General features: G+C 34.8%; 1 protein-coding gene across 2 annotated transcripts in view; it reads left to right on the forward strand.

Annotated features, from left to right (window-relative positions):
• Positions 1-5,575: 5,575 nt before the first annotated feature.
• The window catches only part of LOC120630666 (protein phosphatase 1 regulatory subunit 16A), a 44,281-nt gene continuing 31,906 nt past the window's right edge, over positions 5,576-17,950 (forward strand). For both annotated transcript variants that reach the window (XM_039899930.1, XM_039899931.1), the window contains exons 1-2: positions 5,576-5,795; positions 8,400-8,488. In XM_039899930.1, the coding sequence (XP_039755864.1) occupies positions 8,409-8,488 (80 nt within the window). In that variant the 5' untranslated portion in view covers positions 5,576-5,795; positions 8,400-8,408. The remainder of the gene's footprint in view (positions 5,796-8,399; positions 8,489-17,950) is intronic.

The following is a 17,950-nucleotide window of genomic DNA, read 5'->3' on the forward strand; positions in this document are numbered from 1 at the left end:
CTACTTACACTATATACTCCAATAAGGAATACGTGCTACGAAATTACCGGTAATAACACATTTAAAAGGAATACGAAATTTAACAACCCTATGTTACCCTTTCCTTGTCATCTTTAGGTATTTATTTATACTCTTCCTACTTCCGATCACTGATAATGATATCTCATTAAAGTAGCTGAACATAAAATAGTGGCACACTTGTATCCATCTTCTTAAAACACCACTAATTGTAGTGTGTCGCAAGTAATTAGGAAGACCCAGCATGTGATAATTGGTTTTCCATTCATTAAATTTGTTACAAAAACATTTCAACTAATCTTTGAGCAGCTTGTATTAAATAAGCTGTTCTAAGTTATCCATGCATGTACCCAAGTATAGGTAGGATCAAATGAATATGACATAGGAACAATAAAGAGGCTTGATTGTAAATTGTGTAAGTTTAACTTACTCTATAGGAAATGTGTTCGCCAATGCAACAAAATAGATAATAGTGTTAATCGTTCAACTAAGGGCTCGCGCATACCGGCGGATATCTAAGAATAAAAAAGAACCTCTCACACATACAGAGGCCCTAGTCTGCTATTGCAATTGAGTCGCTATGGTTGATAATTGTGAACAGTACTAAAGAAAAATAGACCTAAAGCAATATAAGTAAACAGTTTGATCGCGGCTACGCCAGAATACCGCTAAGTTTTTCCGCTGTAAAAACCGATTAGGAGTATGGCTGAAATATATCTGCCATACTCCTTAAAGGTTCGCCCGCTACTATCTTAAACTGCATCTTCGCTTACCAAGCTAAATGGTTTTTGTGAAGTAAAAAATGTTTATATTAAATTAACACAATACAAAATTCTCTGAAATACCGTCCGCTGGTGTACACAGTCCTCATTTCTATAAACAGTTCAACGCACGAAAGAAAATAATCAATAGATACTGATATATTTTTTCTTTTATATTAATATTATTTGGAAATTCCTACTGTCATTGGCAATGACGCCACAACTTTTGTATATACATTAAGAATTATGTAGATATGCTTGTAAGTTTGATATTAGAATATAGCTATGTAGTCGAATTGTTACTACAGTAAGTAGATAATTGGTTTGTGTCTAAATTTAGAAAATAAGAATTATAAAATTTAAGTCAGCTAGTACAATAATAAAGCTAGGTGTTATGTTCGATTTTGAAATGTAGTTATGTTATGAATGGGTACCTAATAATACAATACATTAATTACCGAAAGCACCTAAGAGTTCCTTATCTCCTTTGAAATTCAACAATTATTATTTTTATTTTTACTTCAAGTGGCCTAAAGATCAAAACTAAACCAAAAATCCAAGCCGGAGTATTCTTTGCATTATGAACTACAATAAATCTAAGACAGTATCTTAGTAGTAACAAGTAGAATGTACTGTAATCCTAAATACTAAACAATCATGTTTAGCAGTTGGTAAAAGTTCGAGTGTAATAATAGAGCAGGTATAATTAGAAAATTGCAGTTAACTCCTATTTATACCCAGCCCGAAAATCAAAGACAAAGTGAGTCTTTTGTCGTGCTTATTATATACAAAGATGTGAAGATATCTTTATCGCTTTCAAAAAATTAATTAGTTTCTTTTAAATAGTTTCTACTAAATATAACTACCCGCAGGAGGTGGTATTTATGTGTCCTGTTAAGGTGCATTTAGTGACTTCCCCGGCGTTCACACAAGGTTGATACATTTTGTAAACACCCAATACCCATTATGATTAAGTATAATATAATCTAAGTCTAAGATGGCATGTACCTAATGATTAAAATAATACATCGGGCAGAGCTTTTAATATCTCGCTTAACGAAGGCCAGTGACATTGAGTCAAAAAAAAAGCCATGCTTTTAAAAACAAAAATTTATGGAAGAATAAGAATCTGCTAGTGTGGCTAGAATAGTGTTTTTTTTATTCATGACCAAAAAAATTTGTGTACACAAACGCAAATTAATTTGAAACTTATGGTATGAATTTTGCAAATTTGGTGCACCTTGAGCGTTTTGCCATTATGGAATGGAAATGCGCCCTTAGATAGAGATTCAATTATTTTTATTGGCCCATACGTAGGAAACAAACCTACTAAGCTTCCTTTGTTGGAATAGTGTATCTACCTACCTAATTACTATATTTTTTTGTTGAGGGATTTGAATGATTCTGTAAATTATAGGTTCCTAACAATATGTTTAACTCTAGATATTTACGTAATTCTAAATAAATTTTATACCTACTTATTTGATTTAGCTTCGACACACATTAAATGTAGTATGTTAATTATGATCACGAGAGTTGTGATATTTACTTAATTATGTAAAATAATAGTAAATTAATAATGTTTCTTATTAACTACACAGTGTAGCATAAAATCTAGTAATAATCATGTAGATGATGTTGAAAATGTAGATAGAAATTGGACAATAGTGTAGATTTTAATTTTGTATTTTTTCAGCACTTGCATAAACTTAAGTGTTGGTTATATTAATATTATGGTAACAAATACTACTACCAAGACGATTGTGGAAGATACAGATCTACATGATGACTTACAGCTACTAACTTCTACCTACGCTTCACAACTAGGTACGATAGCCGATATCTAATTTATACCAAACCATATTAATTGGTATTATACCAATAGAATCCATCCCACATATTAAATTATTTCTGTTTAAAAATATTTATTTATCTTGAAACGCAAAAAAGAGGTTAATAGAATAAAATATAATATGTTGCAAACAGTCATGTTTGGAACATACTCGTATCATAAAAATCATTGAGGAGGAAACCTGCATGCCTGAGATTTCTACAAAACGTTCTCAATGGTGTGTGGAGTGCCTGCGGTGTGCGGAGTACCAATCCGCACTGGGCCACCGTGGTGGACTGAGGCTTTAACTCTTTCTCATTGTGGGAGGAGACCCGTGCTCTGCTGGTAATGAGTTTATGAGATAAAGTGGCATGCTCAAGGTCTTTGACAAGAGCAGCTTTGTAGGCATAAAGCATGAGATGGTATAAAATGGAAAGTCCGTCTCCGTCGAGTTATATACAAAAATATCGGTAGGTTTGGTGCATGTTTGAAGTGCACACAACCATGTTCCCTGATACTCATGGATAACAATACATATGGGTTTTACAACAGAAATAAATTAATATATTTGGTGGTTGGTATAAAACTTTACCCTGGTGATTTGTCACACCACCAATAACATTGGATTTCCGTACTTCAATGAGGAATTCCACTCGTCCATTCGGGTCTTAAAATAAAGCGAAGGCTACTTAATATAAGGATGCGCAGTTTCGTGAGGTGGATGTTTGAGAGTCGCGTTCATAGGTGCAGCTTTAGATATCATGGCGTCATGTCTTTTGCGATATGCAATCCCATTCGAACAAACGTGCCACGTGTAATTAACCGTTCAGAAGGTTTTCGACCAGCGTGCCTACTTTTTTTATAGGGAGAAATAGCAGGGCTAGGGCTTCACGTGTCCAAGTCCCTTTCCATGTCCGGAGTTTTTATGTTCCCTGATTCCCTGATACTCCATCAGGGAATCAGGAAACATAAAAACCACAATTTCACAAATTCGTTGGGTTGTCTCGGACTTTTTATTCTCCCACTTCCTGATGAAGATTTCTCGAATTTCTATCGGGGAGTCTGTTCTTTGATTTCACATAAAATCACTTTTCTGACCAGCTTTTAAAAGAACCGCTTAAGTGGAAACTGTACGGTACGCTACGCAGGTATCTATCGCCAATAGCCTGCGCACCGCTTTTTTTTTCGCGACAGTTCAAATTTCATTGCCCTCTAAATAGGCGCCCCGTAGCGAATTATCTAATGGGCACAGAAGCTATAACACTCCTTTTACTCTCTCTAAGACTTTTGCCAACGTAGTGCTTCAATATTCATTAAAAAATGTAGGTACTATTCTAAGGGTCGGTCGTAATAGATATTCCTACCGAAACTAAAATAATAAGTGTGCCTTCAAGCTTGAAGAAGACACGTTATGCCCACCTGCTGACCTCTATAACATCGTATTATTATGTGTATATGGCTTTATAACCCCTGGACTGGATTCCCTGCAACATTATATGACAGCTGAAATGTCTCCATTTGAAGCGCAAAATGGAGTACCTACTCTGAAACAGTGCGTCATTAAATAAGTCATTAAATTTTAGTTCCTTAAACACTCGTATTACAGCTTCACAACTTACAGCACCAAAATGGCGGCGATCAATTTTTGGAGACACGAACAAAATGACAACAGCCTGCCAAGTTCAAATTACAGAGGTCAGTGTGCCGACCCCACATGCCTTGGGATAAGAACAAGGAGAAAAAGAAGGCAGTGTATTGCGTGTACGCCAATGGTTTCTATTTTTAACAATATTCCTTGGAAAACAATTAAACTATACCTTCTTAATTATAGATACTGAATGTACATAATATTAGGATGTTTACAAATTAAAAATACCAATTAAAGAAAATACTCATTAAACAAGAAAACAAGCTTTCCATGAACTACTTATGGTGTGTCAATTGAATATTAAATAGTGCCTAGCTTAGAATATTACCGCGGCTCATTGTTTAAAACAAATCTTGTTTTTTTTTTAAATAATATTTAATATTGTTATACTATATAGTGAAATGATAGATTGTGAAGCATTTCTTTTAAAATAAAAATTGTGGAATGGAATATTTGTTTAGCATTATTTCCCTTATGTCAACCTAGGTATCTAACTTACTATTTATCTAAGTAAGTAAGTACCTAGTAATCTTTTTTTTATAGTAATAATTGACGGACTGAAGATGAGAAGATGTTCCACCAAATGGTAGAAAAACATCGCTTTTATGCGGAGCTAAATTTCGCCGGCTATATGCAAGGAACACGAAGTGCCGCCTGGTAACCAACGAGGTCAAAAATCGATATGGTATATTATTTAATTTTTCAATTCATAACATTTTAAAGTTTCGGGGCTTCCAATTCATCTTATGCTATAAATTATATATTTATTAAATCCCGATGCAAAAAGCTGCTCCAATCCGCATTGGAGCAGTGCGGCGTGGTGGTTGAAAGAAGGGTGTCCATTAGCGCGAAAACGCACAAATTAACACACGGATGGACCGATGCTAATGCGACTTCACTTCAGATTCTTAGAAAGTATGTTTGTTTTACGACTTCAGTTCCTAATAATTAATCATTTGTCCTTTGGAATTTCGTATTCGTCCTGAGTTTTTAAAGCGCTGACTGAACTCTGAAGGCAAGATATCTTTATTGTACTGAACGGAATTGAACTTCCCGCCTTTTTCATATTTCCCGATAGATGTCGCGCATAAACGTTAAAATGTTCTATTAAAAATATAAATAATTTTGCTTCAGCTTTGGAAAACAGTGAAACTATTTTAAGAAAGCAACGATAATTTTAACTTCATAATATTAAACAAATTAAGTTTATTCAGAGACATCATACAAACAGTTAATTGAGAATCAGGTCACGTGACATCTTAGACGTTTGTGGCTGTCACTCCAAAGTTCTGTTTAATCTGTAGTCTGCCTGCTTGCCCGTGTTCTTGATGTCTTGTGGTTTTCTTCCTGTTTATAATTTTCATGAAAAATAACGGAAAATGCCGCATAACTGTAACTCTTTGTGTTAGCATTATTTAAAGATTTATGATATCACGAATATTATGTGCTGAACTGTTCGTATCTGTGTATTATGTGTTGTAAATTAATCAAGACCAGGATGAAACATACTTTTGCATTGTAGTAATTAATTAAAACGGTAAGTGTCATCGAAATTAATTTAAATATTAAAAAAACCAATGCATACTTGTATATGAACCCATGGGTTATTGTATTAAACTCTGTTTTTAATGACAACTTTAGAAGGGAGCATGCCTTTCTAATTTGTTATTGTTTATGATTTTCTTAAATTTCAATTATTATACTTTTGTTTACATCATCTCGTAGATAATTTCGTGTATTTCAATGTTGCTTTACAAGATAAATTCAAATGTCAATTAGTTATGGCTACTTTTATAATCTTATCAGGTAAGTTATCATCAAGTGTAGGTACCCTACCTACATTTTAACTATTGTATTTATCCAATTTTAAAATAATACTATGTTTAAAACTATTGCTTTGTGTATGGTAATAAGAATAAAAGTTATTATGATTAGTTATTTATTAGACATACCTACTAGTGTTGAATTAATACCTATATGTAATTACCTACACACATTTAAATATAACTGTGTCAATAAGTGCTAATTAGCACAGTTTTTTTATTTGTAATTAGGGACACTTTCTGGCACTACTCGTAAAAATTTGGTGCATAGGTGAACTTTTTAACACATTTCAAACAACATGGTAAACCTAGTTATTTATATAAAGTACTGCATTTATCTAATAAAATTTGCTTGAGACCAATATTAAAACACAGTATTGAATGTCAAGACATTAACAGTTTACGTTTGTAAATACATAAACCAAAATAATTAATAACAGTTTCACAAACTAAAAAACATATTTCTAATAATAATAAATAATAATAAAGTTGTTTTTGTTCATACACACGTTCAAGGAAGTAAAAAAAGTATTAAATACATTTTTGCATTTGATTGTACAATTTTTGAGAAGGCTGTTTCACATCATGCTATTAACTACCCTTAGGAGTAAACAGTAATATTACAGGGTAGGCAATGCTAAGCAGTGAGTGGGTTTTTACTGTACATAATAATTTAAAGAAGTTGTCGCAAAAGATGACTTGGAACCACTTGTAATTAATAATATAGTTGACAACTTTTAATATGTTGGTAATGCATTGGTCTTTAAAGAAGACTGTCATCTTTACACATGATTGACAGTAATTTAAAACATGTGGCAGTTACTATAAACAATAGCAACAGCAAAGCTACAGTTTACAGTCACTGTATTTAAGAGATTTCAGCTAACTATGAAATGATCGGATGACTTTTCAAAGCTGAAAATAAATATTTGTTCATTATCTTAACTATAATTTCAATATTATAGAAATTGAATTTGCTACAGCATATTTTTTTTTATATGAACTTATAATACACACAAATTTTGATAGCATGCTTTGCATCTTATTTTTGAGAGCTGAATAAGATAAAGCATGTTATAGGTTCAAGATCAAAGCTTCAGGTAGGATATCACACAGTATTATACTTGTGTTTTGCTATGATTTAGTGCAAATGCTACTTTTGTTTGTGCGTTTGCATAGTTTGGTCTAGTTTCAGGTTAATCAAAAGTTCAATATTAGAAAATTGCTTTAAGGCAGTTTTTTATTGATTTGCAATACAGGGCACTATTGTCTGACACATAGTAATGCAAATTCCTTTGCCAGTTACATGCTCCTAAGGTACATAAATTGGAAAAGTAAATAATTAAAATAATACTTCTAGCAATGTTACAGAAATAACTCAATAGTACCGCTTAAGCATTAATATGTCAACAAAAGACTTTAAACCTTCTGCTGTTGGTTGACAAAGACCACAGTCTTGTTCTTTCTTAAATTTGTTGACAGTGTCTGTGTCAATTTGTGTATTTATTTCTAAAAAATTTGCAGCTCTCTATTTCAAAAGACAAAACTAACAGACAAAAGTCTAAGATTACACGCAGGTATTTAAAAAATCTTCTTACAGTATATAGTAGCCTAGTACAAATATCTGCAATATTATTTGAAATATTAAGATTTACACATTGTTATCACATTTATAAGATGTTTGTGTCAGAAGTCCTGCAAATCTTTGAATATTAATGTTGTGATAAAATAATATTTATTATCTTATATCTTATACAATAACAAGATTTGTGAACTTCTTATAGCTTCACAAATCTTGTTGTAAAAATAATTGTAGTAATGAAACTTACTTAAATTTTTATTGGTGGAATATTTGAAAATATTGAATAAAGTAGTCCACTAATTTAAGGTAAATATTATTCAACAATTTCTCAAAATAGGCAGTGTTTTATTTGTTAGACAGATGTGAGAGTGCTTTTTTGCTTATACTGTAGTTGGTACCTAATTTTACAAAAACTATTATGTTTAAAAAACACACAACAGTCTTAGTCTTTTGAATAGGCTTACATTTTTTTTTAGTAGGGTGTTAAGGTACCTATCTTACGTACAAGGTACATATAATTCAGGCTTTTGAAACATTACATTCATACATTTCCAGGAGTTTCTTAAACCAATTTCTTTTATAGAACATCTGACCTCACCACTACTGAAATACTACTTTCATTGATGCCAGATTCCTGTGACTTTGAAATTCAAATGTTGTTAAGCAAATTCATTACAGTTCCTTTGATTACAATGTCAAACCAGCATCGGGTACTGATCTTCTATCTTGGTTTCAGCCAGCCAGGATGGAGCATGCAGATTTGGTGGCCGAGATGGCCCAGGTGGAGCATCTAACCACTCAGGAAAGGCTTCACCTGGCTAGAAGGTAAGATATTACAGCCAGTATATACATACATATATAATACAATCATTATATATATATATATATGTTCATATATATTACAGTCACAATAGCTAGGCTTAGAATTAATTAGGCTTAGATTGCAATACCATTGAATGGTATGATTGTGTTTAAAGGCTGAAAATAGCACAAAGTAACATGTATGGTTACATAAATCTATATCCTTTAGAGGTTTTTATGGAACCCGCGCAAAGGAGCGTCCGTTAGATACGCTCGGCCCAAATGGTGTAAAATAGGGAGTAAAGGATGGTAGTAGACCTAGTGTCAATGAAAATTACTCGTTAATTTTTAATTCTGAGAATATTAGTTCATTATTGTATTATCAATCCCAGGCATATTGATTCATAAAGCAAAAAATCACATGAATTGAGTTGTTTTAAAATCCTACTAATATTATAAATGTGAAAACGTGGATGTTTGTTAATCCAATACGCAACAACGGCTTAACGGGTTCGGATGAAATTTGGCATACATGTAGCCTTTGACATGGAAAAGAACATAGGCTACCTTTTATCCCGATTCCTTAAGCAGTTTCCGAGGGAAAATGGAAAAATTTTTATCGAGCGAGTTCTGAAGTCCACGCAGACGAAGTCGCGGGCAGAAGCTAGTCATTTATAAATGTAGAAGCGGTGATAGCCCAGGCGGCAGCACTTCGACTTCGGGGGCGAGTTCGAATCCCAGCAACCTCGTTACTTTTATAAATTATGTGCGTTTTAATAATAAAATATCACTTGCTTCAACGGTGAAGGAAATTATCGTGAGGAAACCTGCCTACCTGAGAGTTCTCCATAATGTTCTCCCTTGTGTCAAGTCCACTAATCCGCACTTGGTCAGCGTGGTGGACTACGGCCTTAGCCTCTTCTCATTGTGGGAGAAGCTGTAGTGGGCCGGTAAAGGGTTGATATGACGATGATGAATATAAATGCGAAATGTGTTTTTGTTTGTCCTTGCTTAACGCCCTAACTGAGCAATGAACTTGATTTTTGGCATAGAGCTAGTTACGTGAAAGGTCGGAGAGTAACATATCAATGGAAATCGAATGGTTCCCACGGGGTTTTGCGAATAACCGTCAGAAACGCAGGCGAAGAATGCGGGCAACAGCTAGTTCTATGATAAATCTCATCCCTTCTTAGCAAGTCGTAGGGACTTCTCTGCTTGGACATCCGGAAGTGGTATATTTAAGTCTATAGTTTATATTTAAGTTTTAAGTCTAAACTCTTTATTCCACTCATCTGTGGGTTTAGCTGGATGTCTGGCATTCTGCGCACACCATTGCGTCGCTTTTATGGCATTTCATGTAGTGTGGGGCTAAATCCAACATATTTTCAAGGCAGGACCATACATACTTTTACCATTCATTCATGTATGTATGAATGTAACACAGGTGCAGGTGTTGAATGAATCAGCTATTGCATATTATTATGTGATTGTGCAATGATTGTTAAGACTGTATATTGTTAAGATCGAATCAATACTACGCCCACACGTGCTTTGCAAATCAACATAGACGTTCGGCAAGTGTTAAAGGTAAAAAGCTCTTTCGAACTGATTGATTACGTACCTACTTATTAAATCTAGAGCTTAAACGGACGTTAGTCTAACAGGGTAGAGGCTATGTTTCCTTTACGAAATTTTAACCTTACAAAATAACTCGGTGTTTCAAGCAATATCCATACTTATATAATAAAACTTTATCCCGGTAAAATTAAGGGTCCCTATTTCCTAGGGGGTACATAGTAACGTTGATTTGTAGTAGGTATATGTTTATTTTTGGATCAATCGCTGAATCAATCCGGTAATTTCGACCAGGAGACAGATAAATAATCCAGTCCATCACACGTAAAAAGTAAATAGGTACTATGCAACACAAAAAAATTGGCTTTTAATTCATCTAAAACCTAAGTCTGCGGAGCCCATAATTAAGCTATCTGTTATAAATAAGCCATAATAGAACATTTTATGACAAACATAACATAAAAAGTAATATTCGATTTTCGTTATTAGGCATAAAATATAATTCCTTCCAAAAAATATCTTATAGCATAGATAGCCCTTCACAGCATGTTATTTTGATGCATCCAAGTCCATGAGATAATGAATAATTTTTATAAATCCACTATGATTCTGAAGCGCTCAAACGTGCGTCTTACACTAACGTATATACCTATGTGTCTTTTTTTTTACAATTTAGTTTTCTCACACCGTTATATTTAAGGCGTTAAATTTAAACTTAATTAGTTAAAATTTTGGAGACAGATAAACTTTCCTACTATGATTGATTTCAAGGCTGTTTTACGTCTGTGTTTCGGTTCTTAAACGATAATATAACATAAAGTTACCCTTACTGTATATGTCAACGCAGGTGGATTCGCAGGGAAGACGGGAAAAGGAGGCCTCGCTTGCCTAGATGATGCTTATTCACTCTCGATTTTAAGGTACTCGTACGGATTGTGTGAAAAACGGAAGTCTGAAGGGCATTTCAGGTTTTTGCGGTGCGTTTTAGCAACGAGGATGCAAGCAAGCTTCGCATAGCACGTGTCCAATATCAATAATGATGCTTGTAATTGAGCCACTTTTAGTTGTATTATTAATTAATAAACCTACAATTCCTAAACATATGTAAAAGATGCAAATTAATTAGCATTTATAATATCGCTTCGATAACTATGTATTTGGTATATCTACTTTTAATGAGACAGAATGAGTCATTGCGTCTTTAAACAAAATGTTTCTTTTATCATTATCCTATAAATACCTAACAGCTGCTCACAGGCCTCCTTTCTCGTAAGAAGAGCACAGAGTCATAGCTAAACAAAGAAGGGTCACGGGTCTATGTATTAGGGGCTAGGGTTTATTTATCCTAGACCGGCCCTGTCTGGGGCGTGTCGTGAAACATTTAAAACATTAAGTAAGTACATTACATTTGTATGAAATCTTAATTAATATTGTACCTACTTGTTCTCCACGGACACGATACATCCGTAAATTCACCATGGGTCATGCCTGAAAATCAGCGCTGCAATAATCTTTGACCGCAATATCAAGCTGAGGCAACCAACTTAAAATAAGTTAGAAATATGTAAAAGGGTGCCTTGTCGCGGGAGTCAGAAAAAAAAGTTTTGTGTTTTTATTTCATGGCACCTTATTTGTAAGTTTCAATAGGTGTCTCGGGAGTCAAGTCAAATAAAGTTTTGTCTTTTTATTTCATGGCACCTTATTTGTAAGTTACAATAGGTGTTTTTTTTAAAGTAAATAATGCACTTGATTCTCTCAACTGCCTGAAAAGCTACTTTTCTCCGCTAGTATGCTTTAACCTATTAGCTTTACCAGAATTAGAAATTAGCCTATACCCCTTTTCTAATTGCTTCACAACATTTTTTGTAGTTGCGGTCAAAGTGTGACGTAGAAAGTAATGCCACATACAAAATAATAAGCACCGTGTAACTTGAAGTATTTTCGGTCGCTAAGAGGCAGTAGGTAATTAACGCACTAAAAATGCATAAACAGTTGGTCATACGTTCTCGCTTTTTCTCATAAACTTTCACTCAGTGCAAGATGTAGGTAGTATGGATGTGAGACTGGGCAGTTAGCGCAGTATTGTTACGTGCGCTTGCGCAATTTTTTCTGCATATTATCATATTATGAGTATTAAGTATCGCTACTAAGTAAACTCAGTTGCTCTCTGATTGAATTTGCGAATCTTAAAGGTACTGCGAACGCTTATGTATTAATATGGACACCTACCTATCAATGTTTATTATTGTTTAAATTTAGGATTTTTATATTCGTATTTTTTTAAACCAAGGTGCACTTACTAAAAGATAGCTTTAAAATGTTTTCTTCTTTACAGTTATTATAATAGAAGATAACCCTTTGTTAGAGTTTTAATATCACAGGATGACGGTCAAATTTCACGCTTTTTGCTCTGTTGGTTTAGGCTGGCCGTTGTTATCGTCAGGTTTGTATAGATTAGCAGTCCTCCACGCAAACACGGCGCGGCGTGGGAAAAAAATACATAGGTATTTTAATTTATACTTTCCTGTATAATATTTGTAGCCTACCAACCCGGTTTGGAGTAGCGTCTGGGGTCTAAACTCTTAAACAACTTTCCCCCGTAAGCCCCAACAGTGGATTCCTCATTAGAGAATGATGTGCTGATGGTGATGGCAATATAGTTCTAGGATAACTGTTGCTTGTCATCTGTCTGTCATGATCGATTTTCTCAATACGGCAGTATTCCACATTTTTATCCCTCGATTATCCACTATCCACTTACAAGATATAAAATTAACTTATAAAAAGCACGGCAACATGGACACGGATAAAGTAACCTCCGTTTAAAATTATACGTATATTTTTTGGATTATATTTTGAACCCTGGCGGCGATGCTATAAGAATGGTTAAAACTTTGGGAGAAGATTAACATTTTGTCCTTTCCCCGTGGATAAACCCTAGCATGCCTATGAAGTTAAGGGTTCGAAAAAAATAATAACTGAAACATTATGTGTTTATATATTAACTTAGGGTCTCTAGACATATTGACTTTCCGGGTTCTAGACGACCAGAATCGTTATATCTGCCAGTTGTCTGTGTGTGTTCTGGATGGCGTCGAAAAATCAGATTACTGATGGAAACGTGCGGACGTATGCTTTTTGACATGGTCCGAATGCCTTTGATTAGGCGAAGTATGAATGAAGTTATGCCAAGGTGTTTATACAAGTTGTAAACAAATTATATGCAAATCATATTTCATTCTTACGACGCAGCTCTGACTGCAATGCCTGAGTATAGATCTGGGGGTCGCGCTGTAGCGAGCGTATTTAAAGTTTCTGATTATGTTCTGTTTATGTGCTAATAGTGTTCTGCTGTTGGCTTTTAATGCACATTTGCATGATAGACTACTGAAATAGAATGAGATTTTTTTTTACTGTAAAACTCAAAACCTAAATCATTTTGGCCTAAACCTGGTCTCGAACCAAGTTTCTCGTGATCTGCAGGCGAATATGGTAACTGTCTAGTGGTTATCAACAAGGTACCCTAGTGCCATAGTAATCAATAAACATACCACTTGCACGCTTTGTAAAAGTATAGCCTAGTTACTCCAGTTTATTGAAAGCGCAGTCGTCTTGACCAATCGGAGAAATTGCAAACACAGGTCGACCTACTTGTTGTACCTTCTAGGCGTTTTATTTCTTCTATTTCGCTTGAATAGATTGTTCGAATTTGCCGAAGTTAATAAATTATCTAGTATATTATTTTATCAATGGAGATGTCACTCTTGAGATAAAGTTGATGTATTGAAGCGGCTCGGCCGGCGTTTTGTTAAGATTAGAATTATGTACCTCGGTGCCTAGATAGATATGGATAGGGTTACCATGGGATTACAATTTTTATGGGATAGGAATTCTAAATATACAGGATGCTTCATAAAATTGGCAATTCATCATCAATTGTATATTTTGTAACTAATTACCGAATGAAATCTTTGAGATGTCCCTCAATAAGTCCAAAGTATATGAAACGTAAGCTTATAGAAAAGTCTTATTATAATATAAAGGTTTACTTAAACGACAAAAAAGATTTGATGTTAATTGCTCTAACTAAATTAATGAACTGTGAGATAGTTAAAAATAAAAACCTGGCTAAATTTGTTCTTTGGCCACGGCGCTCTTTGAACTCTCGTAGCTTTAGGTTTAAGTTGGTGATCGTAATTATTAAAATTACCTCCTAATTATGTACACATATAGGTATGTATAAAAGCTTTATAAGTGCCTTTGATAGGCCAACATCAATAAAGTATTTTTGAATTTTGATTTTGGATCATAGGTTTGCTTAAAATCATTGAGTGGGTAATAACCGACAAACAAATTGAAACAGTCGCCAAAAGACTGGTAAAAAAGCAAAAATAAATTTGACATTGATGGTATGAGAACCTTAGCTTAAGTGGTAAAGCGCTCAGACCACCATTGCCAGAGATTCACAGGTTCAAATCCTGTCGGTTTAAGTTTTTAATTCTTTAATTGTGCCTGTGAATTCTCCATAATGTTCGCAATGACATTTGTAGTCCACCAATCTACATTTGAAGCGTGGTGGACTATGGTTTAAGTCCTTTTCATTATAGGAGGAGACATCATGATCATTATTTACTATAAATATTAAATATAACGATCGAAATTATCTTCAGATCACAAAAAAGTTATTAGCAGACTGGCAGGGTTGATTACGTATCTGACGACAGGCATCATTCTGGCAATATTTGCAGTCAAACGTCACATTTGATTTTTTTTTGTATGCGAAAAGATCGCGAGATTTAGGTACGCCTGTCGCGAGATATGTAATCACCCTGCCGACCTTATCAACTGTGTTATATTATAAGTACTGCTGTTTCCAATGTTCAACGCATACAATCTATACAAGGGGATCTCGCGAAAATGGTCGTTGATGGCAACCCTAGATTTCAAAGATTATGCTGGGAGTATTTACAGCTGGTGTACACGCGAGGAACGCGTTAAGCGGATCCATGTACCTATACAGATAATAATTGTCAGTTTATATACATGTCTGTAGCCTACCTAACTAAACATGAAGTTGCTATGATTTAACAAAAAATGAGGTATGATAAGTGCCTTTATTTATGCCTTTTTCTTATCTTAAATCTTATCTTTGTTTGTGATGACCTGAGACATAGTCGTTAACTATGGGCCTCATAAGAAGGCTCAGAGTCACTCAGCAGGCGATGGAGAGAGCTATGCTCGAAGTATCTCTTTGCGATCGAATCAGAAATGTGGAGATTCGTAGAAGCACCAGAGTTACCGACATACTCGTAGCTCAACGAGTCGCGAAGCTGAAGTGGCAATGGGCCGGGCACATAGTTCGGAGAAAGGATGGACGTTGGTGTCTGATAAGAGCAGCGTTGGTCGATCCCCAACGAGGTGGACAGACGACATTAAGCGCGTCGCAGGTAGCCCCTGGATACAAGCGGCACAGAACCGAACAGAACCGAACAGAACTCACTACAAAGACCTATGTCCAGCAGTGGACGTCTATCGGATGATGAAATCTTATTTTTATCTTAAATTATACTGTAACAAAAAATTTCATGTGCTCAATGAAAATATGTCTTATAATGCATAAAGTCCAAGACTTTAATTCTTGAAAAATTTAAATAATTGCGACTTACTTAATTTTACATATTGTAACAAACGATAACAATGTCTGTTAACTGTTTGCCTTTTGTTAAGTTAGGTAAGATTTAAAAGACCCATGCACAATTTCATTTTAGTTGTTGGAATTTGAAAGTATCTTAACTAGAAAAACGAGGCGAGAACCGATTGGAAGGCTTCACAAAAAACTGACAAATAGTTACAAATAATACTTTATTTGCTTTGTTGTTTTTAAATTTTCAGATAGGTTTTAGATTTTTTACTGATTGAACCAAGTCTGAACTGATATCCTGACCGCGGCATGGGTATTCACTGAATAGACAATAATATTATGGTTAAAAAGTGTCTTTAACCAAAGTCACACTGCAATGCTTTAAAAAGTTTCATAAAATATCGAAGATATGGATTTATAAAAGACAAACAAGCAGTACTACTAAAACTACGAAGAAAAAAATTTCTTTGGTAAACTTAAAACCATACTAATATGTTTATTAAAAACCTGTCCAGTAGTGGTGTACGTAATTCAAAAACCCTCTTTAAAATCGGTCCAGCAGTTTTTTAATAAATGTCAACAAACAGAGGCGAAAATACACACGCACGCACGCGCACATCTTAATCCGATTAGGTACCTACTCCCAATTAGCTTCATTTGTGTAAAACTGATTCAACACCATAAGATTGCATATCAATCTAAAAATAAATCTCTAAATAGGTATGTATTACTTTTTAAGTGACCTGTTTTACTACCTGGTAACACAGATAATTTCTGGCTCAACACCTTCTATCTGAATGTTTTTAGTTTTCTGCGTGATATAAAGTGAAACCGTTTTCACTTTTTACTTTACGATTGCATGCCAGCGAACTGTTACCCCGGCGAGGGATTAACCGTAAAATGTAAAAGGCTAAGAGGAAATTGAAATATGCGTAATTGCGTTCCGCGACGCAGATAAGCCGCAAATTTGAACACGAGTTTATTAAACAACAAAACGGTGATTACGTGGCCCAGTTCGCGAATGATGTTGGGGCTAATAAAGTTATGCCTGCCAGTCAGCCAGGGCTGTAAGTATACGGCAAAATCAAAACGTCTAGCCTCGCTGGCGTGCTTATTTTAACTGTTCATAAGACGTGCTGGTTTCGCAAAGCTAAGGTCCGATACCGTGTCTGGGGTGGCGAGCAAATATACGACAGATCTTACGTCGGTTTGAGCCATGCAAAAGCCACACCAAGAGCCAAGGCGTCCAACCAGCGTCTTCGGTGGCGAGCCTATTGGTGTCCGTTACAATACTCTTGCTCAAACTGGAAGGTTTATGATTGCGATTAACAGTGATTCAACATTTCCGTACGATGTATTGTAATAGCATTTAGTAGCAATAAATGGGAAAAGTTTTTGAGCTGCTAGCTTGTTCATTCATTTCGCAACTGTGAAGTGAGACGTGCGAAAGGCAATAATGGGTGAATGAGGGTTCTGTATTTTTCTTATTTCTGTGCTTCACTAGACGCTCTGTTGAGCAAAAGAATACCCAGACATGTATAAGGCGTTCCAATTTACGTACTGTTTACGACTAATCACGTAACTTGCTCAAAAAGTTTATTGGTCATAGGTACGCAGGACGCAAACTTGCAACTGCAGACTGGACGCCTTGTTTGAGCTTCGCCTTAAAATTGGTTAGAAATAAAATTAAACTACTCTTACCATATAGCCATATTATTTCGTGGTCACGGACGAAAGTTTATCTAATTTATTACGAAAACCTAGAAAAAGGTTAAAATAGCCAAAAGGAAAACTCTAGGTCAAAGAAGTAATTTAAAATGTTTCATAAGGTTCATATTGTTTATATTACAATATCCTCTCGGCAGTATCTAACCAGTGTCGGCCAGATATTACGTCAGCGAATATTAAGTCATATTACACTGATTATACGTTTAGGTACATATTTGGGACAAATGTTTCGCAACGGCGGCTAGCAAATTGCTATGGTACAGGTACTAACTATACATATGAAACTGGACCCCGTAAACGTCGTGAAACCTACAATTTTGTCATTGGATCTATTCATTTACTTACTACTTTACGTTTGCTATTATATTAATGTTAGACTAAGTAATAGAATGCACGCAGGAGATGGTATGTCCCAGTGTTTCAACTAGATGGCGCAATTTCGATACGGTGTTAATCTAAGTAACTTTCAGGCAATCGATTAAGTAAAGTAGATAGAAAATCTTACACTTGTACTATTCATTTATATCGACGATTTTTACTGT

The sequence above is a fragment of the Pararge aegeria genome, chromosome 16, assembly GCF_905163445.1.
Source record: "Pararge aegeria chromosome 16, ilParAegt1.1, whole genome shotgun sequence".
NCBI classification, from domain to species: domain Eukaryota; kingdom Metazoa; phylum Arthropoda; class Insecta; order Lepidoptera; family Nymphalidae; genus Pararge; species Pararge aegeria.